Source organism: Poecilia mexicana, unplaced genomic scaffold (assembly GCF_051168715.1).
Source record: "Poecilia mexicana isolate PSO_F unplaced genomic scaffold, ASM5116871v1 scaffold_19, whole genome shotgun sequence".
NCBI lineage: Eukaryota > Metazoa > Chordata > Actinopteri > Cyprinodontiformes > Poeciliidae > Poecilia > Poecilia mexicana.
This window is the reverse complement of record NW_028263388.1, coordinates 19,953,254-19,978,647: the sequence shown is the minus strand read 5'-3', so window position 1 is coordinate 19,978,647 and position 25,394 is coordinate 19,953,254. Positions and strand designations below refer to the sequence as shown.

Sequence of the window (25,394 nt, the reverse complement as noted above, 5' to 3'; positions counted from 1 at the left end):
CCACTTCTTCCTGTGGACTGCTGATCAGCTGCTGAAAAATTAGATACATTTTCCCCCTTATACTGATAATCCAGTCAATTAGTGGAGTCTACATCCAAACTGCTAAGACTTTGCATTCCATTTTTTCTATGGGTTAAAGTCCTTCTGACATGCCACAGCGTGTCAGAGTGACCAGAGTATCATAAAGTAATTCTCCTATGTTTTTTATTTTTTTTATTTAATATTGAGGGTCCATCTGAAAATATTACATGAGTTTATGTGGTAGGAGTTCATAAATTTCCTACTTCGTCCTAATCCTTTTCGAGCATCTCAAGATTATTGTAGTACAAAAATATGTGTCTTTTGCATTCCTTGTTGATGTGTGTGATTTTATACTTGTATCATGTTCAAAATAAATAAAATAAAATAAATAAGATGTAACAATAACTAAGATGTCCTCCACAACTTAATGCTGTGCACTGAGGATGACTGAATAAATTTTTTTTTTTTTTCTCAATTACAACAATGACAAATTTGACTTTTAGGAAATATTTCTGATACCAAAAAAATACATAGTGTAGGAATTATAGGAGTGCATTATATCACTCTTAAGATGATAGTTTAAAAATTACAGCTGCCAAGCTACAAGGGGTGTCTGTAAAGCAGCAGACTGCAGGCTAGCAACCCTGGCTAATAAGGAATAATTAGTTTTCTCTTGATAAAACATCACTGATTCACTGTTCATTTTTACAAATAGAGGTAAAAACAAATACTCCAACAATTTAGACATATGTTTAACCGCACCTGCCAGAAAGATTATGTTTTTATTTTACATTTTGTGTAAATCCCATGAAATCATGGTATTTGTACTAGAGTATCTCATATGACCAATGCCTAGCTTAAAACTATTTATCTAATAAGCTATTAAATCTTCTCTTGTTGCATGTGCTTTTGGAAATACACACAGCAAAAAGTGAAGCAAACAGGAGAACAAACAGAGGAACAAAACTAAAGACTTTAGTCTCACTGCAGGACTAAGCTGATGCTCTAATGTTTGCCAACCTCTGGGATAATTGAAAAAAAAAAAGAAAAAGCACTTAATTCATCTTCCACAATGTAATTCTGATCAAGGCCACAGCTAGATACCACTGCAGGCTTCAAAAACACCAGAAAAAAGGCAAAATTGTTGGTTGCAGAGAGCAAAAGTACATCCCCCTTTCTTTTTGGCATGCTCCCTCATTAGAAACACTTAGGATCAGAGGAAGAAACTTAGGTTTAATTGTGTGTGTGTGTCAGGGTTGTGAGCTGGGATTAAAACGTGTAAACATGGAAATCTAACTATTAGGAAACACCAGTAAACACAGGATGCAAGAAGAGTTCCTCATCTATTCACCGTGTCTCCTTCTCTGAGGCTTACTTATTAAAAATCAAATGCCACTGCCTAAAATACAGACGGAAAACACAGAGCCAATGATTCATAATATATTTCATAAATACTTCATGAATCCCCCTCACCATACTTAAGCCAGTCTGGCAAAAAAGAAGAAAAAAAAAAAAAGAAAACATTGTCACCTATTCTAGTACCTGCTTGTCAGCACATCACTGGGGAGTGGGTGTCACATGTCACTTCTGGTTTACACTAGTGCATGGGATGGGCTCGCTGCATAAAAATGGGGAGTAGGACAGAGAGGAGAACAGAAAGAAAAAGTGAAGGGGAGGTGGAAAGGATTGAGGGAGGAGGGGGCGTTATCATATCATCTCCCCGTGTCTTTATATCCCCCCCTTATTATCTTTAGCCCCCCGCTCTCACCAGTCACTCAATCACACAAGCCCCGAGGACAGTGAGGGGACCTGGGAGGGCCTTCACTTCTCGCTTAAGACTGAGCCAGACAAGCGTCTGAAAGCTATACTGATCGCTGTCACTGTGTGTAGAAGTGCGGTGACTTTGGAGGGGCCAGGAGAGATAAGCGGGGAGAGGAAACGATCGGCTGGTCGGATAACGGCCGAATTTGCACACTGACAAACAAATCCGGTGCTTCGGGCAAAATGCAGATATCCCCCTCCTTACAGACAGAAGTTACCATAAGAGAGATGAACAGGAGGAAGGAGTGGGGAGATCTCACTACAAATGTGAGGCTATGTGATTTCTGTGAGGCAACTCTGAACAAAAAATAGAATTTATCACTAGAAATACCAAGATTTTTCCTAGTGCTTTCCTAATGCTTATTTATTAGCTAATATCTGCATATAGGCATAAGGTTTATGTTTACTTTAGATCTAATAAGGCAAACATAACTATTTCCAATCTGTATCTGTATGTATAATTCTTCATGACAGAAATACATGAAAAATGATCAATTATTCTGGATCAAATCTTAATTTAAAGTGCATTAAAATAGCACTTTATCCATTTGCTTATCCATTCCTCATTGATTATGATTTAGGTGATGGATCATCGTCGTTGAAGACAGCGCAGGGTGTTGATATGTTTAAAAGTCAACTTAAACTGCATCTGAATATTTTTTTTAATATTTTGATTTCATGTGAAGTTAATTATAACTGCATTTCTAGTTTGACTATAATCACTATATCCATTTATTTTGTTTTATCAATAATTGAAGAATTTTTAAATATGTTGTTTGAATTTAGTATTTTAGTATTTTTCATGTTTTTCTTATAAAAAAAAAAAACTGCCTTTCTGTCATGATCCGTGTTTCTGTGTATTTATTTTAAGGTTTTTCTGTGTTCAGTTTCTGTCCTGAGTCTCTGTTGTTTCTGCGTCTTCCCCGTTGATTGCTTCCCAGGTGTGTCTCATTCCTTGATTACCCTCCCTGTGTATTTAGTCCCACCTGTTGTCTTTGTCTCTTGTCGGATCCTGGTCGTATGTCATTTGTCTGCTTGCCACCACAGTCGAACTGTAAAGTCCTGTGTTGGTTCAGCTCTCATTTTCAGTCCTCTGTCTTTCGGTTGCTACCGGTCATTAGCTGTGTGCTAACTCTCTGCCTTGCCGCCTGTGTTGGACTGTGTTTGAGCTCTCTTTATTAAATTCATCATCACCATAACCTGGGTCTCAGCGTTAATAATTGAGCATTTGGGTTAATGATCAACATTGTTGAGACCAGCAGGCCATATGTCGATGAATTTGATTTTAAAAATTATTTCATGAATGTGTTACAATTAGCAACTTGCTCTCATAAGAACCTGCAAAGTTGCTGTCTTATGTGTGTTGTATTCTTTATATAACAAAAAAGAAAAGAGAAATCAAAAATCGGTCAGAAATCACAATTCGCATCAGCTAAGCCAGACTGGTGCAGCTCCAGTTTGTAGCATAAAAGACTCCATTAATAATAATGTAGTTACACAAATTACAGTGTATTTATCTAATTACTCATTAATGACAAAGGATAGCTTTGTAGTTATTTTTTTTTACATATCAAAATATGTCTTAGAAAAAAGATTTACAGATTTCTTTAACCCTTGCACAAACTCCATTTTGAGGGTGCTGGTGTTTTTATTTACCTAGCACATTCCAAATTACATATGAATACGTCCTTTTAAGCTTTGTAACCAACTGCTTCAACCAACTTGAGTGACAAGAACTAAATCCATGAATGAAGCCAATCATGGTGTCCATTAAGAGGACATGGAAAAGCCTCCAAGTCTCCAAATTCACAAACAGCTTGAGGAAGATGCACAGTTCACAGCAACCTCCAAATGAAAGCCGTAATTCTTAAGTAGAGAGGAAGATCTGCTTGCTTACATCTTAAATCTGCACTCAGTGCAGAGGAAATGTAGGAAGAAAATCCCAGACAATTTAAGGGAGTCCCTTTTATAACTTGCTATGAGTGATTAGACTTTAGCGTTGATGGGTTATTAAGCAGAAAAAAAAGAAAAAAAAAAACATTCAAAGAGTCAATCTGTCTTCACTTCTGTCTCTGGTAAGAACAAGTAAGCCAACCTAAGGCGATTTAAAAAGTGTCGAACAACCAACTCATGTTGGTCTGTCATGTTGTCTCTGGCAAGAGTCAGAGTAATGAGGACAAGGGGCATAAAAACATAAACCCAAAAAGATGGATTACAACAATCCCAATACATAATCTCTTGAAGCATGGTTAACGAAAGAATTAAACTTGTCCAACCCTCCCTAAAAATAAAATCTACCAAAAATGATACTGCAACATAATTATCAGTATTTGGGAGGAAAAATAACTTTTTAAAGGGCAAAGAAACTTAATGCAAAACTTTTTGATAAATGACTTTGCAAACTAATTTCTCCATCAAAGTTGTTCATCATATCAAACATGTCAAGCATTAATGGAACTTAAATGGTTGCTGCAACCTTGAAATATTGTGGCTTAGTTATAAAAACTAACTCAATATAAAAAAGGTAATTATCAACATGCTTTTTTTTGTTTGTTTTTTAAGCTTAGCAATAAAATCAGACTTCATACGCTACAGATGAGTAAATGTAGTAGTAAAAATGAACAGCTTGTGAATAACCCTCAAATAAGTGAGAAGTAAACAGCCTAATATTAAGTCACTTTTAACCAATAAAACAGGACACCAAGGTGCATCTTGATTCACACACAAAAAATGTTTTGGTCAGATTTATGCTCAAAATTGGTACGTTTAATCTGATCTTTCATGTCTTAGTGTATTTGCATTTTTTTAAATTAAAACTGAAACATGATTTTCATTTTAAAAGATTTAAATAGGCGTTATAAAAAGTAAAAAATAAAAATAAAAAAAAAACAGTCCAGTGGTTTAAGTTTTCTTTTTAAGGTCACTTGTGAAAGGGATATACAGAGGGGAAAAATTTTTTAGACCATCTTTTTTCCCCATTATGTTCAACTCTGTGTACCTGGAAAATAAACTGTTCAATATTTCAAGGTTGGTCGACTCTTTGGAAATGCATTAATTATCTCCCTGGGCAGACACGAGGAAGCATTCCATCTAAACCGTTTTTATTAAAGGATGAGGCAGTCCAGACATCCCCCTTGACCATGACTGAAGCTCCAAACAATACCCAGCAGACAACTGGAAATTAGGAAGGGATAGTTGTATCCCTGCGACAGCGGGGTCCGTGATTTAATTTCGTGATCTATAATGGAATAAATGAAGCCAGAAATGAGTGGGAGACGTAAAAGAATCATTCCATCATCATTTCAAACCTTTTCAGAATGAACACGTTTCTTCAAGTACTGTATTTCAGATGAATACAAAAAAAAAAAAAAAAGTGACCATATCACGTTTTCAGATCGTGGAATAACGGCCATTGTGCGCTGTGACAACATATTTACCAAGCTCACAAAAAAAGGCTTGGTGAGGATGGAGTGTGTGTTTCAAAAGAAATCAATGAAGCGCAGTGATGAATGGCATCTTTTTGGGGGGTCCTTGATGAAATAATATTCAGCATCTTATGACGAATCAGCATCAGCATTTCTATCCAAGTAACAAAAGCATCGCACAACGGCTCTCATGCCATCAATATAACTGCCTTGAACATAAGAGACACTAAAAGAGAGAGGACTATGAGGTACTCAATAATAAAACTTATCGGGGCTTAAAGGCTTCTAATTAACCTTATTTAAGTCAAGGATTCTTCAACATAATGCCTCTTACATTTAGACCCTTCTGCTATTGAATATAAAAAGATAAATACATTTCTTAAGGAATATGTGAAATTTTAAGAGATGTGAAAAATTGGTGAGGCCTAAATTATAAAATTCTTATAATACCTTTACAAAATTATATTAGACTTCACATATTTTTAGTTTTTGTTCTCCTGATCTAAAACTTTAAAAGAATTCTGGGAATACTGGGGGAAAAATATCAAAAAGAAAACATAAATAAAAGGTTAAACACAGTAATAAGGGGAATGAATTTGTCATTTTGACTCCACTCCAACACCTCAAAGCATGTTGGTCCTGAGACAAAAGGAAATCCTTAGAGCAACAGTGCCATCTACAGCAAAAAGACCTGAACATCCAAGCAAGCCTGTTGAGCCAGGCCTGCATGCTGACGAGCTCTCCTGAACTTTTTCCACATTGTCGTCATGTTGAAACCATAAATTTTGATGTGTTTTACTTTAGCTATTCCTAAATTAAAAAAAATAAAACATTTTTTCATAAAATTTATAGAATATTCTACAGTAATCCCAGTAAACAATAGTATCTGAGCAACTTTTAAGGCTGACAGGCAGGTCTCCAGGGGTTCTTTCATGCCCATCACTTGCCATTTGAACCTTTTTTTTTTGTAAATAGCTGGTTTATTTAGTAATGCGTTTGTCATTGAAGAACATTTTTCTCTGTGGATCACTATAAAAATGGTACACCAAAGTGTCATTTAATCTCAGCGTAAAGACAACTGTTCTGTGACGGTCTCAGGGGTTTGCTAAATCTTGTTCATGAACAAACAGCATCATGAAGAGCGAAGAACACCCCAAATAGGTCAGAGATGAAGTTGTGGAGAAATTTAAAGCTGTGTTAGATTATAAAACAATATTCAAATCTTTGAAGAGTTTACAATGGATTGGCCATTAGTCATAATCAGAGAAGAGGCCCAAAAACCCAATGGCAACTCTGCAGGAGCAATAGATGATGACAGCTCAGGTGGGCAAACATGATGACAATACTCATGCACTCTAAAAATCTGGTCTCAACAGGAGAGTGGCAAGGTGAGAGATCAAATGACTAACCTGAACACACCACTACTAATTTAAAGTACGGTGGTGATGGCATCATGCTGTGGGGGTGCTTTCTTCAGCAGAAACAAGGAAGCTCATAAGAATTAATGGCAAGATGGGCGGAGCTACATTGATGTCAGTGGTGGAGGCTGACCTTACAGGAGGACAACAGCCTGAAATATTCAGCCAGAGCTACAACAGACCGGTATAGGTGAAGGCATATTCGTGTGTCAACAAACGCAGATCAATTACAGTATTCAGATTTGCAAGAGTAAAAATAAAAGTAAAACCCTGTATCATTTCGTTCCTCTTTACAATAATGTCCCAACTTGTGTTGATCAATCACATAAAATAAAATACATTGAGGTTTGTGTGATAAAAGAGACATTTTGTACGGTAAATCAGTAAAACTTCAGAAAATAGCAAGGAAGGCGTTTTTTAAAATACTAACAGAAACACAACACTGACTTATGTATTTTAATCAAATAACACCAATTAATGAAATTATTTTAAAAAATGCTGACAAATTGTAACATTTAGAGGTGATCCCATATCGTAATACCTTTTTCTCGGTAATTCAAAGAGGTCTGCTCAATAGTTCCAAAAACAATCTCATCTGACAAAGCAAAAGGCAATCATCACCAGTAATTTTTCTTTTAATTTTCTTCAAACATTTAGACTCCCAAGGAAGTAAGAAATTTTACTAAAATTTATACTTTAAGATCGGTCCTTTCACAGCCGCTGTGAACGGAAACACACTCATCAGCCATCAGCCTGAATCAGATCATCAATCTGAGCCATTCTGCTCTGTTTTGCTTGAACCCTGGCAAGCAGGATTGTTCAAATCTTAGTTATATACTTTTTAAAAGGACGGCATCCCCTTCGGCTGCTGCACCTTTCAGACCCCCAATGCCTCCTCTATTATCAGGATGAAGCTCTCGACCACAGCAACAAAGCCTATATATCCACCTTAGGGAGGCCCGTTTGATAAGTTGTCTTCCTGGATGAAATGGACGGGTTAGCGAGGTCGACTCTTGCCCCGTCTGGAAAGAAGCGGGAATGAGGTCTCAAGCTGGCACACCGGTGGTAGGAGCACTTCAAACCGTGGGTGAATGAGAGGATGAGAGAGAAGGCTAAGGAGGGAGACACCCATGGGAGGCCAGTGGGGGGTGGGAAGTGCGGCGAGATTGAGTAGTGAGGGAGTGAAAAGGCCTTGATATCCACGGAAAGCACAACAAAGGCAGAGCTTTTTACATTAAAAAGAAAGGAGATTGCCTTTTTTCTACCAGATTCCTCTCGAACCGAGTGTCATGTCCTTCCTTGGCCTGTAGGAAGTGAGAGGCTGAGGTTGGCTACAGCATTTGGCACTTCTGATGCACATCTGAGAGACTTGGAAGTTCTTGCTTTCTGAACACTTGCATCAGGGGGAAAAAAAAGTTCCAATAAAATATAATTATGTAAGTTGGGTGATCGTAGTTTCCATGTGTGCTGCTTAGGCCACAGCACATGACGTGAAAAGGGGCTAATTATGCTCAAACAACAAGAACTATGGCTGCTGCTTCTTTCCTTCTTTCGTCTTTGCATTTCATTATTGCATGCCGTGATGAACCCAACTTTGGTGTGCGAAGATGACTCAAATGTACATGTTTTTTTTATCTATTTATGTACATTATTGTAAGCTGAGTGTAGGAATCCATAACAAGTCTCCCAAATGCTCCAAAGGGAGAAATAATAATAAAACAAAAACACCAGCAATGGAAATTAAGACTAACATGAGCCTCAGCAGGTGATAACTGCTTGATGATTAGGTACAGTGAGTGAAGGAGAAAGAAAAGTTAAAGATTAATCATGAGCCAATTAAAAACCCAGGGTGAGGAGAGCAACCTGTCTTGGCACAGAGACCCCCCTCTGTCATCTCAGTCAGACTGGCGTGTTCACAGATTACTGGTGCACTATGTCTCCATCTAGGCAGGTTTTTAAGCATGTTTACGTCACTGGTGTGCATTTAGAAGAGTAAAAGGTTTGAAATATTATTTCATTTGAGACATAACACAGCATTCTCTACATTTAATGTTATGCTTTGCAAAGATGGATAAAAACCTTAAAATAAATAATCTTTTATTGTAGAGGCATTATCCCACTGACATCAACTTCTCAGTCCAGTATGTTTCACAGCAGAGAAAGAAAGCCAATATTTTTGGATAACATTTCAACATTAATTTCATTCATTTCATTCCCATGATGACTATGATGATGACTGTCAATGAACAATAGCCTATTAAGTATCAAGTTAAAAAGTAGCAATACATACATTTTTGAACGACTATCATTTCAATTAAAGTTCATTTAACAGTATTTTTAGTAATAATAATAATAATAATAATAATAATAATAATAATAATAGATCCTTCAACAAATTCTGAAAAAAAATAAATGCAACCTGAAGCCGTTTTGCTATTTTCACAGACTTTTTGCAGATTTTGTGGCACTAATGGCCTGCATTTATTGTAAGCAGACAGGAAATGTGCAAACTCTTCAAAACTAGAAAGAGAAGAGAACATGCCATTCATGGCAAATTGCTACAAAATACTGCTTTGGTATATCTACGGCCAACCACTTTTAAATATGGAATGAAACTATATTGTTTTTCACCTCAACAATAATTATAGGACAATGTCACAGATTTGAATTCCATTATTTTTTTAAATGCTATTAAAATATTTATTTTGAAAAGCTTTTAAGTTGATGTTTAAATGTCCATGGAATTTAGAAAAAGTAAAATTTCTGTCTCTTCTTTGTAGAAAACAAGCTACCCACAAAGTCCCTTTCATGGAAACTAATAAAATACACATATTAAAGATCTTTTAACTTTTCTAGGTAAGTTTTCACGAAATGTCTTCAAAAACCAGCTAGAAACAAAGTTTAATATCCTGGTTTATGCGATTTGTTCCAAATAACTGTAAAAAGTGGAAATAAATCAAAACAGAAACATGAAGGAACAGACCTGAGCGTTCTCATCTGCTAGGTCTGCAGTTGAGAACTCAAGAACACTCTACTGCAGTGTAAGCAGCAGCACAACACTACAAACAAAACAAATAACAAAATACATTTATCATTGAAAAATCCTCAACAACTTGTAGTAAAAAAGATCATACTATTCCAAAGGAGAAAAAAAAAAAAGTAGTTGAATCGAATGTCTATTTTTAAAAAGGGTGTTCGATCAGTTGAAATACCTTGAGTATTTTTGAGTAAATATAGAGTAAAAAGAAAATGACCCAGAAGAATAGACTGTTCATTAAGCTTTGACAGAGGTTTGAAATGAAGCAAAAACATAGAGTGAGTTATGAATTACTAAACAAGGCCAGATTCTGCAGCAACACAAACATGCACAACCTGCTCTCAGTGGGCATCCCTTGCAAGTTCAAAAATAAACTGTGAATTAACCTCAGTGGATGCAGCGCTGGGCCTCTGTGCTCGGCTGTTTGTGTGAGTAAAAATGATTGCGAGAGAAAAGGTGCTTGGTTTAGAGACCAAGCTTTGGTGCAAATAGACCTGATGGTGGTTGATGGTAACAACCTTAAATATGGCGTACATGCAAATTTTGTTTTGTGTGGAAACTGTTTAAATGTGCTGTGTATTCGCAGGAACTGGTGTTGTTATCGTCCTGTGAGAATTTGAGTTTATTAAAGGCACTTACGAAGTCTTTCTCGAGCTTCTCCACCTCCTGCTTGTAGCTCTTCAGCCTGCTGTTGTACATGGCGCGGCTCTGGATGGGGATCTCCCGCACCTCCAGGTCCATCTGCTCAAGCTAGAACCCGGAAAATAACACGGTTCATGGCAAAACATTTCCAAGGTGTTTTCTTACACTTTAAAATCCATTTCAGCAGCATCAAAAATCGATTTTGAAGTGAGGATCAACACACGCATTTCCCCTCGTCAACTCTATGGCAAAAAAAAAAAAAAAAAAAAAAAAAACTTTACCCACCAAACACCACCACTTTAAAAAATTATTAGTTTTGCATCATATTTTTTTTCTGCAAATTGAAACGTGTTTAATGATATTAAATATGTTTCTGTTGCTGCATACAGTCAGTGGAATGAAAGATGGTTAATGCCCTCTACCCTTGACTAGAAGACGAAAAAAAGGCAGAGCTGCCCCTCACCACCTGATGCTGCACACTGCCGTTCATCTGGCTGAAAGAGGTATATAACTTGCTTTCTTTTCAGCATCTGTCAACTACACCTGTCACTATTTTTTTGTGTGCAAAATGAATAAGAACCATTCAGTGATCTTGATATGGTAAAGCAGTTTTAAAACAGCAAAGTGGTATTACAACTATGGCTAAGATGCAATGCCGGTTTAGCTGCGGAAACACTTCATGCTTACTTTTTTTTAAAAAAAAGCTGTTAGATCTTTTCATTACAAATGTGTTTAGAAATATTTGTGTAAATGTCGTCATACTATAAAACCATGGAATTTTTATTTTAGGGTTGTCATACTGAGAGCCTGACATTGTGATCTACCTGTCCTGTCTCTCTTTTTTATTTTTTTTTTCGTTTATTTTTTTATTTCTTCTTGTTTTATTCCCATGTGTTTTTATCAATAATTTTATGAATACTGTGCAGCAATTTGGTGCATATATAAGCTGTTTTTAAAGCTTTTTGTAAATAAAATTGACATTAGCACTAAGAGAACCCCATTAGATCCACAAATAATTGTAATAAATAATTGTATTACAATTATGCAAACACAATATATAAAGTTTCAAAATCACGGCTGCTGTCTTCATGCAATGGTGATATACCGCGACTGTACCATAGTTTGTGCAATAAAACAAAGCGGGATATCTCAAAGGAAAAGGAAGGCTTTAAAAGTATTTTAATTAAAATAAAAGAGAAAACTTTAAAAATCTGTAACTACAGCAACATTACGTTCCAGCGCTGACTGTAAAAACGTAATGCTCATGTCTGCTCATGTCACTCAGCTGTGATAAAAGTAGCAACAAAATAGAGCATCTCTGTAAATAAATGCAGCATCAACATATGAGGGGCCCTTTATTGCACCGACATGAATGGGCTCAACAGTGTCACAGCGGATGAGGGAAAAGTACATCTGATGCATCGGTGCACGGATCCCTTCTTGGCAGACTTGGAGGAAGCTAATCACCATGCCACAACAAGACAACTGCAAAAACAATTTGTCTCCGTCAGGTGACTGCTTCCTTTTATTTATTTATTTTTAAACAGCAACATGAAGTCTTTCACCTCGAGATAATGGCTTGAAATGTGTCATAGGGGTGTCACTTAAAAGCAGATTACTGGGAAGTAATCATGTGAGGAGGAAGCCTCCTTTCCGCCATGTGAAGTGCGCACATGTCTGCATGTCATGTCAGCACCGGGATAATACAGGTGCAGTTGTCTGGTTGCCGTGAAAACTGCCCCCCCCCCTCCCCCCTCCCTCTCCTCTTGCCACAAATTCATAATTTAGAAAATGGAAAAAAGGAGAAAATTACTGATCAAAGACATACCAACTCTCTGACTTCTTCAAGCTGTTTGTCGACATTTAGAACCAGCTGTGTCTTCTCCTCTGCAAGAGAAAAAAACAACACCATTATTGATCAGCCGACGGAGGAACAGAGCTTCGTGACAACAGCCAAACTCCCCCACAACAGGGGAAGAGATGGGGGAGAGAAATAGAAAGACAGTGGGAGAAAACAACACACGAGGACACATTTGAAGATATATTTACACATTCTCTCCACACGACGAGCCAACATTTGATGTCTCTTAGTTATGGCGTGTGTGAGGCCTTTGTTGGTTTCTGTTGAGGAGCAGTGAGACGCCTCATGCCAACTCAAAGGGATGGGAGGTGTCGGCTTTGCTCACTTGCCACGACTGTGAATCCCGCTCAGAATGAGTAACACTCTGCTCCACACCTCACCCCATGGATGCTCTTCCACATTACCCATAGAAACTCATTAGGACTTCAAGTTCCAACGTAAACTTCAGAACCTTCAATCATTACTTATGGCAGCAGCGCTCATACTTTGAGTACAGGTGCTAAATTGGTATTTGCTCTAAAATTAGCTCTTTTCAACAATCCCAGGAAGGAACATCAATTGTACAGCTTGGCGAGTTGCTTGGTGATCAAGTACCACGTTGCACTGTGTGCAGAATTGCTAGGGAAGTGAGTATTTTGACCATATCTTCATTTTTAGGCACATTTTCAAATTGTGAACTGGATACAGTTGATTGCTTAAAGGATTTAAGGATAACAGATGATATATCTGTGTAATGAGGGAAGGTGTAAAATGCAAAATGTGCCAAAAGAGATTTAACTGACTCTCAAAAGTCAAAAATTACCAAAAGTCTCTCAGAGGGACGCAGTGCTCTTGAAATTGCTAAGATCTTGGGGCGTGATCATATCACCATCAAAGGTTTTGTTTCACATACTCAACAGGGTCACAAGAAACATAATCGGTAAAGAAAATAAAAAGAATCACAAATTACCGACCAAAGATTTGAGAGGAATCAAGTCTGAAGCTACCAGGAACCCATCACCTTCCAGTTCTGTTATACATATAATCCCTAAAAAAGCCAAAACCTCACTTTTACTTTCTTAAACCTTCATGTTTGAGTTTTTTAATATTTTGGATTATCTGAAAGCACTGTAGATAGGATTAATAAACATATTTCCTCAAAAATATGACTTGCCTAATATTTGTGCACGTCGTAATCACGCTAACATTATAAACAACAAGAAACAAAGACGGTCACCAGAAAATCTTCAACAAGTTATGCTTGACCACAACTGTTACGTCAATTATTAATTCTCAACATGGCTACAAATCATCCAAGTCAATGATCTGGGTTTATGTACAAGGAAATGTTAATTGTCCCCATGAATATGCTCATGCGTGCATAACAAATCAAAAAAAAAAAAAAAAAAAAAAATCACTGGTTGTGACAATGAACTGGAAAATCATATTACAACCTTATTAATTTTTTTCCCCAAATCACAAAGGCTTTTTCATAAATGCTAAACAAAGGACTTGTAAATTCAAAAGAAATTGTTCTTATGAGCAACACTCAGGCAGTAGTCATGTGACTAAATGTATTTTACATGAAACAAACCCATGAATCAGAAGAACTATCTGGAAAAATTTAAGAGTATTTTAAAATATTTAAACGCAAGAGTCAACAAAACTTCTAACTCAAAAGCAAATCACAAGGTCTATCAGTTGTGGGCTGCAATGTTAAAAAAAAGGAGAAGAAGAAGAAAAAAAAGCTAACCCTAGATTGTCATTTATTATGGATCTATGGGCCAAGATTACCTTTTGCCAGTCCTCAAATACATTTTTAAAACCTGTGTCCAACCTCACAACGTACACAGTAAACAGCCAGAGGCGATTGAGAGAAAGGTGAGATTGTGCTCTCTCTCCAACTCAAACTCAAGCAGGAGAGGCGTGAAATATGTATGGATATTTACTGAGACTACAAACTGCTGACGGACACATGAGGAGTTTTGCACACAGAAGTCAAGTAAATAAAGAAGAAAGGGCTTGACCATTTTTCTTCTAACTTTGACTTGTGGACAAGACAGAAGTTTAGAAGTTGTCCCACTTTAGAAAATCAAAATTTAAACCTAAACGTATTTTTAGAAGGTGGTAATTAGAACAATAGAAATAGTAGTATACAATCTCACATATTTTACACTTAGTGTCATTGTTAACAAGAAATTAACATTATAGACAACTGAGAGGCAGAAGTTCAAAAAGGTCACATGTCATTGAAAACAGTAAATCTATATAGTCCTAAATAAGTTTAGCTCCTGTCAGAAATAACTCAGATTTTGAGCACATAATTTCTTATCTTGAAGGCAACAAACCATTAAAGCTTACTGTATGTGCATCCACAATTACTCAGCACTTACACATGTAATGCAACATTTACATTTTCAAGACACTTTCTGCGAGGATCTGCTGCAAAATACATCCAAATATATATTAAGTATTTATATCTCAACACAAACATACAAGCCGAGTGCAGACAAGCAGGGAGAACTTCTGCTACCATTTTTGATGGGTTGTAAACAAACACTGTGATTTCCAGTTTACTTTTTGCATCATGCGCTGCCTCTATTACGCTCTATCCAGGCACCTCGCGGCAGAAACTGAAATTCCGAGAGCGTATTTCACACACCGAATCTCTAAAGAGGCGTAAACAAGAGACTGCAGACCTACATTTTCTTGGAGAAACAGGAAATTGCTAAGATTTTTCTTTACATGTTTCCATCTAGTTTGCTAGGAAGCTGATAAATCTGATTGCACCTAAACTACAATGCCCGTAAATTGTTTTACTGGCAGTCTGATTTTGAACCATCTGTTTGCATCCGCATGAGAATTATTTTAACTTCTTAAATGTCCACGTTTAAAATTATAAACAGTGGTGCTTCACGGTGAGTTGAAGAACCAAACCTCTGTAGGCGGCCACCTAAAGGCAATCATTTAAAAGCAAATAGTGCTCACACATTTCACTGTACTTTAATAGGCAAATATTATCTCATGATGAATAAATTATCTCCAGGAAAAACTAGAAATCAACGTTTTGAATACTGAATATCCAAAAAAATGAAAGATGGTGGGAATTTTCATCACTTATTAATGAAAAATGAGGAAGATACATAAAGACAGCGCCTTGGAAAAGCATTCATATTTTATTGCAACAAACATTCAGAGCATTCAAGCTTGGAGAACAACTTAAAGAATTACACTCATTGCAAGACATACTCAAGTTATCAACAAAATATGAATTTTGAACACTTGGTTGACACAGAAACTCCTGGAACTTTTCTTGCTGCATTTAATGATGTGTCATTTTTGTGACCCAAAGTCAGATTATTTCTGAATTACAAGTCAGAAATACAACAAAAACAATCACTACTAGGAGATTGCTTTCAACCTATGCTTGAAAACAATACCAATGTCCCTGAACACATTATTACCACTGTGAAACACGATGGCAGCATCATGCTGTGGTGGTGCTTATCTTCAGGTGTGTTAGGAAGAGTCAGTAAAAGTTCGAGCATAAGTCTTAAGAATCTTTGGAAAGATGTGAAAACCTCTGTTCATAGACACTCTCCATGTAATCAGACTGATTTTGAACTGTCTTTCAAAAAAGTGGGAAAATGAGTCTTTGGTTGAAATAAAAAAAATAATAATTAATGAGGTTTCAAATGTGCATATTTGCAACTGACAAGTAGAAATATTTGACTGCAAGAATATGTTTAATCATTAGGGCTGTAAACATCCTAATCATACCTTTATTTATGGATTCATTTGTATGCTTAGATTACTTGGTTTGTTTCCAACAAACCTGCTGTAAATTTTATGTGAATGGCCCATTAGAAACATTTCTAAATAGTAGTGACAGGCTTAATACTTATTTTATCATAAATACACAATTGCATTTTTATTTTTGGAATGCGATTGCATCTACTTAGATGTTTTAAAGTATTGAACACCACTTCACTTTTCACCATGTTATATTTATATTTATTCTGTGTTTATGTTAAATTTTCTGTTTGACAAGGAAGATGACTCACCTCACTGTCTCCAAATCTGCCTAAGGGTTTAAATAAAATTGACTGATTGATTTACCAATCAGTCAGCCAGCCAATGGAAAAACTTGGCCTCAGGCCCTGAGTGTTTAAAATCGTTTTTAAAGACTTTATTTCTCTTTTTTTTTTGTCTACAGACCCATTTAATACATTAGAATATTATTGAAAAGTCCTTTTATTTTAGGTACTTTATCACAAGTGAAACACTTTATGTAGATTAATTAGACACAGAAAGCCTTTTCTTTATTTCTGTTAATTATGAAGATTTCACACTTAGAGGTATTGAAAACATGACATTTAAAATTAGAATGATATATCAGACTAATAAAAAAACTATTTTTAAAAACATAAATGCGGTCTTAATAACAAGTATGTTTAATAACTGCTTAAAAGTTATTTTCAAAAGGTACTTTTAATCTGATGAATTGGATTAATCGAGATATATATTCTAATGTATTGCATATGACTTCAGGTTTAACCATGAATTGTATTTTTATTGACCACTGTTCGGTCTTTAAAATGCATTATGAATTAATTTTAACAACATAATATTGTATCATATGCAAGTTACTGAATTGCTCTATCACGTTAAGTCGTTTGATTTGACTAACAACTCAAAGAGACAATGTTTTCTGCACTTTACTATATTTAAATGCTTTCAGTGTTTACATATTTCACTTTATTTAAGACACAACCAGCACATCCGGCTGTTAAATCCATCAAACAAATATCACAGGCAAGCGTTCACATTCAGTTTATTTAACAAGCAAGAACACGAAAATGTGACACAATAACAGACTAATGTTTTTTTTTCCCTTGAGGAATATCGAGTGACTGTATCAAATCACACAACCAGTAAGCTTCACCTGACACTGCAACCTCCTCCTCTCAGCTGAGACACGATAGCTAACTGACATCTTAGCTAGCAACTCACCGAGTCACGTTAACAAATTTAGCTTTCTTACCTCCACTTAGTTTAGGAATTTTCCCAATTTTGTTCGTTACTTCTGCGGTGATAGTCCCAAAATCCTGCTCGTAGGTCTCAAAGTCTGAAGACATCTTCGAATAATAAGTTTAAACACAGAAGAAGCTGTCTGGTTGGCAGTTAGCACCGGATAATAACAACAAGTCTCGAATGGAGTCTTTTCCTTGAGTAGCAACAAAAAGGGCTCGACAAGAAACTAGACTTGTTTTTTTTTCCCCAAAAAGGGTTCGGTGAGTCAATAGCACATGCCTTTCACCTTAGTGCTTTGTGGATTATGCTTGATATATTTTCACATTTTTGAGGACTTAACGAGGTTTTGAAAGACATTTCTGCTGATAATTAAATGTATTCGCGTCTGGGTGACTATGATGAGTAAGGTTCCCACCCTGTGTACACAGGAGAAATTGAAGGAAAAAAGGCAAGGAAGTGGCCAGGTTTGTCATTTAAAGTGACAGCTTTTTCGCTCTTTTAGAAATACAATTTAAATGCGTAAATGGATTTGTGTTTGTGACAACTTTACATCGGTCTGTTTCATCTACGTTATTTGAAAATGCGTCGGCTTGTAGCGGTGATCGTGTTAAAACTGGTGGCGGGGAAGCTAGGATATTTAACGTTAGTTTGCTATAAAGCTAAGCGGAAGCATAAATACATCATTAGTATGATGTATTTGATAATGATTAACCTGCTGAAGTGGAAAAAACTAGCGGTCTCTTTTGCCTCTAATAAAAAAAGTATTTTGCATAAATTCGTTTGTTTTGTCTATCTTTGGTTCGAAATTGCTAGCTTGGCAGTAGGAGCTAATTAGAAGCCAATTAGCACTGTTTTATATTTATTTTGTTACGTTTCCCTTTAAACCAGTGACATACTCGTTCAGTTTCTCTTACGTAATATCGACGAAATAAATTTCAAAAATAGAAATATCTGCCCAAATTTTGAAATTCTGTCAAAGCAGAGTAATAATGTCAGGTGTGTCACTGACATGACAGCGATTAATTATAAGCCTATGTTAGAACAGAAGTTAGAAAACCAAAATTTTCACTTAGTCTGTTGGTTTGGAAAACAATACTGGTGGCTCTCAATTAACTGGAATATTACTTATTTGTTTTTTTATTAGGTCAATTCAAAAAGCAAAAGTTATAGATTCATTACACTCAGATGTCTTCTGAGATGTTGTATCTCAGATATTATTAAAGGGGAAAAACGACGTTTAACACAAACATATCAGAGTAGTAAAACGTATATTTGTGTCAAGGTGTCAGGCATCCTGTTGATATTCCCCCTTTTTTTCTTCAAATGTTTTCCTTCCCCTCAACTTTCAGTGAACGTGCTTGGATACAGCACTCAATTAACGGACAGCTTATAAAAAAAACATTAACTGTTTGTAACTTATCCTACTTGCTGAGAGTCTCAGTGACTGTCTGCTGGACCATTTGTCAAGTCAGCATGCTACCTCATGATTGTGTCAGCCAGTGGTTCCTAATCAAGCTTTTACTGATTTCCGGAAAAGCAGAATGTTGAGATTTCTGTAACTCTCTATGTACACCTGCATAGTTTTGTGCTAAAATTTCATTGCACGTTCATTTGTTTAAACACGTTCCTTTTTTCCTTAACAGATGGGGAAATTTGAGTCTCTCACTGGGATGGTGTGTTACAGATGTTGACAGAAAAGGATGCTGGTCTTCATCACTGCAAGGATCAGGGGGCCTCAAAGATCCCAGGTGACCCGAGGCCAGGACTGCCACGCGTTACAGAGTAGACGACAAAAACCATGTGCACCGCTGGCTTTGCAAGATAGCAGTGGAAAAGAGTAGCACACTGGACATTCATTTCAGGAACGGAACCAAAAAGGACGCAAGTTAACTTCCAGTTTGAAGGATGAAGTTCCTGTCAACCTTTGTGACATTTGAGAACCTCCATGAGGTTCGGCGGTTGTGCCACTGGGGTCCAATCATAGCACTGTCTGTCATCGCTATATGCTCAACCATGGCAATGCTGGACTCTATTATCTGGTACTGGCCCCTGGACACTACAGGGGGCAGCATTAACTTCATCATGCTCATCAACTGGACTGTGCTCATTCTCTACAACTACTTCAATGCTATGTTTGTTGGACCGGGATACATTCCTCTTGGCTGGAAACCTGTAAGATTTTTATATATATATATATATATATATATATATATATATATATATATATATATATATATATATATATAGGTGCTTAAACAATATAAAACTATATGATATCCTCCAAATGTTTCTACACAGAGAGGTAAGTCATTTCATTCTAGTTGGGTAACTTACTGTTTTTCATTCTCAAACAGGAAAATCAACATGATGCTCAGTACCTACAATATTGCAGAGTTTGCCAAGGTTACAAGGCCCCCAGATCCCACCACTGTCGAAAGTGTAACAGGTAAACACCTGCACAAACAAACCTTGGTTCTGTTTTTCTTTTCTCGCCTATGAATTCATTTTTGAACTTGGAGGATATGCTCTGTGGCAGCAACTGAGCCGTTATCGGAGCTCCCAACTACCAGACAGTTGGCTTATGTTTACACCTCTTGCTGTTATATAAGGTGCAGTTTGTGAAGACTAATCCAGCACCTGGATTATGCAGTTGACACGATTACAGTGTCAAATGCATTGAGTCTGAGTGGACTTACTGCCCATTGTATTCTTCTATCATTAACTAATCCAACCATCAGTCCATCTATTAGTCTATCCCTCTATCCATTCATCAATAGTCTGTACCCATCCATATCTCTATCTGTCCATCTTTATGTCCATTAGTCTATCCATTTATCACTTTATTCTTCCATCAATCTGCCATCACATCCACAATTCTGTCCGTGTCCATCCATTCATCAGCCGGTCCCTCCCTCTTCCCTCCTAAAAGCCTGACTGCTAAAGTATAGCTACCTTAAAATTGGGATGAACTTTTGGATTTGCGTTTTAAAATCAATGACCAGAATTTTAATGCTGAATCTGGAATTTATGGAACCCAGTCCAAGACTTTATAAGAACTGCTTTTCTTCTCCTCTTATCAAGTTTTCATTATTTGGTTAAAACAAATGGAAGAACTACTACAACAGTAAACTCTTCTCAGAGGTTTATCATCCAGATGGAACAGTGTACTAAATAAAATTCAGTTCGCACTGATAAACTGAATGCTAATTAACTATGCTACTGGGTTTTATGCTGTACTTTTTGTTTAATGTGTCTCTCTTTTTTTTGTTTACATCTTTGACTCTGATTCTTTTGTATGGTTGGTTGTTTTTGGAGGAGAATCACTGTGGTTTTTCCTGCCCTTCAGATGTGTTATGAAGATGGATCACCACTGCCCATGGATCAACAACTGCTGTGGCCACTTAAACCATGCTTACTTCACTAGCTTCCTGCTGCTGGCTCCACTGGGATGCTCACATGCTGTCATTATCTTCATTATGACCATGTATACACAGCTGTATGAGAGGGTAGTTATTACTTCCACCTCACTCTGCCTGACTTTCTTGTGTTTTTTGCAGCTGTAGAAAAAGTATTGAACCTCCTTTTTTTTTTTTTTTTTTTTTTCTTATCTGCAGATATCATTTGGTTGGAGTACGGTAAAGATTGACATGAGTGCTGTGCGTCAGTTTCAGCCCCTCATGCCCTTCAGTGTGCCTGCCTTTGCTGCCACTCTCTTTGCCTTAGGTTTGGCATTGGGCACCACAATTGCAGTCGGAATGCTTTTCTTCATTCAAGTAAGTTGGTTTTTTTTTTGTTTCTCCTGAGATTTGCATTTGGCATTTCCACTTTACATAAGTTGTTTGCCATGCAAAGTTGCAAGGAACATAGGTATTTAGTTGAAAACATGCAAAGCCACAATAAACTATGTAAGCCACACTGATGTTCAGCGGAGCTGTATGTTTACTCTCAGTATTGCTTCCCTCTATTTTTGGATGTTTTGTTATGTTGCACAGTGATTCAGTGGCATGCAAGCTAAGGATAACTGTGGAATATTTCACTTTAAGGGTCTAAAAAATGAAACATTTTAATAGCAGCCTGAAGCTATTAACAATACAATGACTCTGTTTTTACACAAATGTACCATTATTAACGGTTTAATGACAAATCATAATGTTTCTTTCAGATGAAAGTCATTCTCCGTAATAAAACCTCAATCGAATCCTGGATTGAGGAAAAGGTCAGATTTATTATTTGATGTGATAAGTCATTTATTTAATGCTGTTTCAGTGTTTCCATTTAACAAAAACTATTTTTCTAACACCTTTTCTACATTTTATTGTCATATATGGCTATTATTTTGTTGTATCTAAGCCTGTGTTATTGCAATCTGCTATATTGATTACAAAGACTAAATACCATGTACATGCCACCATGTTGTTTGTTTTTTTTCCCCCTTTAGGCCAAAGACAGAATACAGCACTACCAAACAGGGGAGGAGTTTATCTTCCCATATGACCTCGGCGGCCGCTGGCTGAATTTCAAGCAAGTCTTCACATGGTCAGGGACACCGAAGGGAGACGGCATTGTATGGCCAGTTCATCCCAAGTGTCACCAGCACACCTTAACTGTAGGTTCTCCATATTGGTTGTATTATAATGTTCTGCACTTTCGACAGTACGTCAGTTGTTCTCAAAGTCTTGGATCTGATGAGAGTTTTGATGACATTAGCTTTGATATCAAAACTATTGTCTAATTAGTTGTTTCTGTGTTGCGCAATCAAATTATTTTGTCAATAGTGACATCGCAAAGCATTTTTAAGGCAAATCCGAACTGACCCTTGTGGATCTATCGACGCATATGAGTATATCATCTGATATTCTCAATTATCTACTATTAATTCTAACAGTATGAAATTAGAAGAGCTCCACTTCGAAATATTGGCACAGCCTGAAAATATTCAGTGCCACTGTGTTAAGTAATAATTCTGAATCGGATGTTTTCTTTTAACTAAATATTTATGAGGCATTACTTATTTATGTTAAATGGTACTTTGCAATAGTCCTGACCTAACTATGTCCTGTTTGTTGTGTATTTTACAGATGGAGCAGTTGAAGCAGAAAGCTGATAAAAGAGTTAGAAGTGTAGGTACCTGCTAAAGCCTTATTGTGCCATGAATAGGTTGGCAGATTTATAATGCGGTATATTTATTCTCCATGTACAGTGAATCTCAAAAATGCCATGACTGATATTGATGATGATTGCATTTTAAACATGTTCTGCCATTAAAGGGACATATCGCATATCCTGTACAACTTAAAAATAAACCAGTTTATGGGATGAATGTAAAAACACTATTACCTGGTCGCGTAAATGAGCAAACTTTTTAGTTAATACGTCATTGAAGGACTTCTTCATACAATTTTAGCGCTCAGTACTTTGTTAGAAATATTATACAGCTATTATCTTGACTTGCACTGAGGATCATGTTATGTCTAATTTCGGATTGATTAGGAAAATATCAATAAATTTAAATGAATTACAGATGATTAAATGCTAAATTGAATCCGACCAAATTATTATTCTGACCGTGGCACAATAATGCAGCAAGGTTTTATCTTTTTCCTTTGATTTCATATTTTCACTCCTAATCAAATGTTTGATTTTCAGTTGAATTATACAGGATATACGTTACATTTAAGGAGGAAAAATTAGACCATTTGTCATGGTCACAAAGCTGTGATTTTTAACAGGATTGTCAACATTTTTGTGTGACTTCACACCAGATGTTTACGTTGTATCTAATTGTTCTTTTTGACAGCTAAGATGTTCAGATTGCGACAGTAAATCCTATAGAAGTATATAAAAAAATGCATTTGTCTTGGTGAAAACAATCTATGCGTGTTACAATCTAGGCAAATAAAAAACTGAAAGTCATCATCGGAGCAGTAAAATAATGTGATATGTGTTTGCCTTGACCAGCAGGTCCAGTACCAGGTGGTGGAGGATTATAATGGAGCCTGCTGCCCTCTCAGCAAGGGTCTACAAACCTTTTTTAGAACCCCTTGCACTGAGGAACCCAGGATCCCCCTCAGTAAGGGGGACATCATCCTGGCCACCCGTGGCACCAAGTATGTTCATCCACACAAAAATGACCAATCACTGAGTGCAGTTTATCCAGAAATCTGATTCTTGTTGTTTTTTTTCTGTAGATGGTGGATGTATGGAGACAAAGTTTTGAATGAGGAAGAAATGAAAGGTAAACTGTTTAAATCTGTCTTTTTACCAGCTTTGAACGGATCCTTTATGGCTTTTTCTGCTTTTCCCTTTTAGCCGGAGATCGCGTGCGCGGATGGTTTCCGAGAAGATGCGTTGAGAAGTGCCATTATGACACAGCTGCCAATGATAGCACCAGTGATAAGAAAGTAAATTAATTCATTCAGAGGCTTTATGAGGTATAGGAGAGTTCAGCTGAACAGAATGTCCATCTACTGAAGATGTCTTGCCTCAGGCTGCAGGGCTCTACCCAAGAATTTCCTACTCTAAATAAATATGTCACCATGTTTTTTTTTTTGTTTTTTTCTTATTTAGTCTTATTTAGCACTTGCTGTTAAATGTCTAAAAAGGAATAATGCTTTGTGTGAGGGTTTGGTTTGTCTCCTCTGACTGTAATGAAAACCCAATAAGAGTCTTAATTTCCAAGAATTGCCAAAAGGCTTTTATGTGACTTTATTATGATTATGTGATTGTTTTTATTTTTACTTGAATCTCTCTCTCTCTCTTTTTATTTTACTTTTGTTATTTTTTCTACTTATGCAATGCTCCTGCCCAGCTAACCCCAGGGCTTCATAATGCAACTCTTTCTACAATATGGAGATAACAATTCATTACTTTTATTTTTGTAAAAACCAATAGTTTGCCTCAAATTATGAATTGCAAATTAAAAGAATAATCTTCCATAAGTGTGTTTATTTTTTATTTTATTTTTTTTACTTTAACTTTGTTGTTGCTTGAAATGTCCTCATTTTAAATCCTACAAATTGCCCCAAGCTTTAAGAAAGTATCCTGGAAAGGAAATTATGCTTGCTACAAAGCTGGTTCTAAACATTTCTAAAATTGCCCCCAAGATATTGCAAATTCATTAGAAAATTCAGAAAATCTGGAGTTTATTAAATAAAATGCTTGTGTCAAAGATGGTTCTTGTTTAAGCATTTAATAACTTCAAGTCTCCTTGTGTTTTCTGTTTTTTTGCTTTGTTTTTTTGTTCAATGGAAGAAAAAATCCTTCATTAACAAAAGGTTCATTATGGAGAACCACAACCTACATAAGATTGAGGTAAGATCCAATCAAGACTTTGGGTGAGGAATTCAAGCTACAAGAACCGGACAACCACAAAATATGGGATACAGCTTTCACAATTCCCTGTGTTAAGTTGTTGCTTAACCATTGATGCTTGTAGTACCTGGGTCGAAAGCAAAAAGCACTGTTGCTCAGTGGTTCGAAGTTTCTGAGGTTCAAAGACAGGTCAGCCATTTACCAGGAATGCTTCCCTCTGTTGAAACACTTAATTGACATTCTGATTTCATATTCCAGCAGGAAAAGAACCACATTACTGTGCTTGACTGGCCCACACACTGGCCTGACTTCACCCCACTAGAGAATCTACAAAGGAGGATCAAAGAGATCAGATCCAGTGAATGCAGATGAGCTAAAGGTGGCAGCCAGGTTTTCCTTAACAAATCAGAAGGCACTCAGGCTTTTGACCTCCACACTACTCTGTAACTAATATAGTAATTTATAGAAATTATATTGATATCTATATAGTGTCTACGGATACTATAGTGATATATATATTTTTAGCAAGTCAGTTGTTGATCTTATGTAATAAAAAACTTATGTATAAGATCAATAAAATAAGAATTTAAAATAATTAATTGTTTTTTCATGCAAGTCTTAAAAACGGCAGAATTTGTGCATAACTTTATATTTTATTCAGCCTGGCAACATTTTTCTTTAACATATCAAATCTGATAAAGTACTCAGATTTATGTGCTGTATAACAAAATACTTTGTACTTCAGTAATTTCTTGAATGGCTACTTTATACTTTTACTTGAGGAAAAATTATGTTGAAGTAGTGATGCTGTTAACTTGAGTACGATCATTTTTGGCTACCCCCAG

The 25,394-nt window shown here is 36.4% G+C and overlaps 2 protein-coding genes across 5 annotated transcripts in view; one reads left to right on the top strand and one right to left on the bottom strand.

Moving 5' to 3' along the window:
- vti1a (vesicle transport through interaction with t-SNAREs 1A) overlaps positions 1 to 17,388 on the bottom strand; it is a 132,202-nt gene extending 114,814 nt beyond the window's left edge. For both annotated transcript variants that reach the window (XM_088000886.1, XM_088000885.1), the window contains exons 1-3: positions 17,249 to 17,388; positions 12,193 to 12,251; positions 10,362 to 10,472 (exon numbers count right to left, since the gene is read on the bottom strand). In XM_088000886.1, coding sequence (XP_087857012.1) covers positions 10,362 to 10,472; positions 12,193 to 12,251; positions 17,249 to 17,342 — 264 coding nt within the window. In that variant the 5' untranslated portion in view covers positions 17,343 to 17,388. The remainder of the gene's footprint in view (positions 1 to 10,361; positions 10,473 to 12,192; positions 12,252 to 17,248) is intronic.
- Positions 17,363 to 24,176, top strand: zdhhc6 (zDHHC palmitoyltransferase 6). 3 transcript variants are annotated; one of them, XM_015009086.2, is made up of 11 exons: positions 17,363 to 17,498; positions 18,882 to 19,410; positions 19,593 to 19,684; positions 20,585 to 20,744; positions 20,853 to 21,011; positions 21,401 to 21,454; positions 21,677 to 21,844; positions 22,317 to 22,358; positions 23,197 to 23,345; positions 23,427 to 23,473; positions 23,548 to 24,176. In XM_015009086.2, exons 2-11 carry the CDS (start codon positions 19,144 to 19,146, stop codon positions 23,646 to 23,648), a joined length of 1,239 nt encoding a protein of 412 aa, XP_014864572.2. In that variant the 5' UTR covers positions 17,363 to 17,498; positions 18,882 to 19,143; the 3' UTR covers positions 23,649 to 24,176. The 3 variants fall into 3 exon arrangements, with proteins under 3 accessions (XP_014864572.2, XP_014864573.2, XP_014864571.2); XM_015009087.2 differs by lacking the exon at positions 17,363 to 17,498 and adding an exon at positions 17,505 to 17,702 and having other exon boundaries at positions 23,200 to 23,345; XM_015009085.2 differs by lacking the exon at positions 17,363 to 17,498 and adding an exon at positions 17,505 to 17,702.
- Positions 24,177 to 25,394: the final 1,218 nt, after the last annotated feature.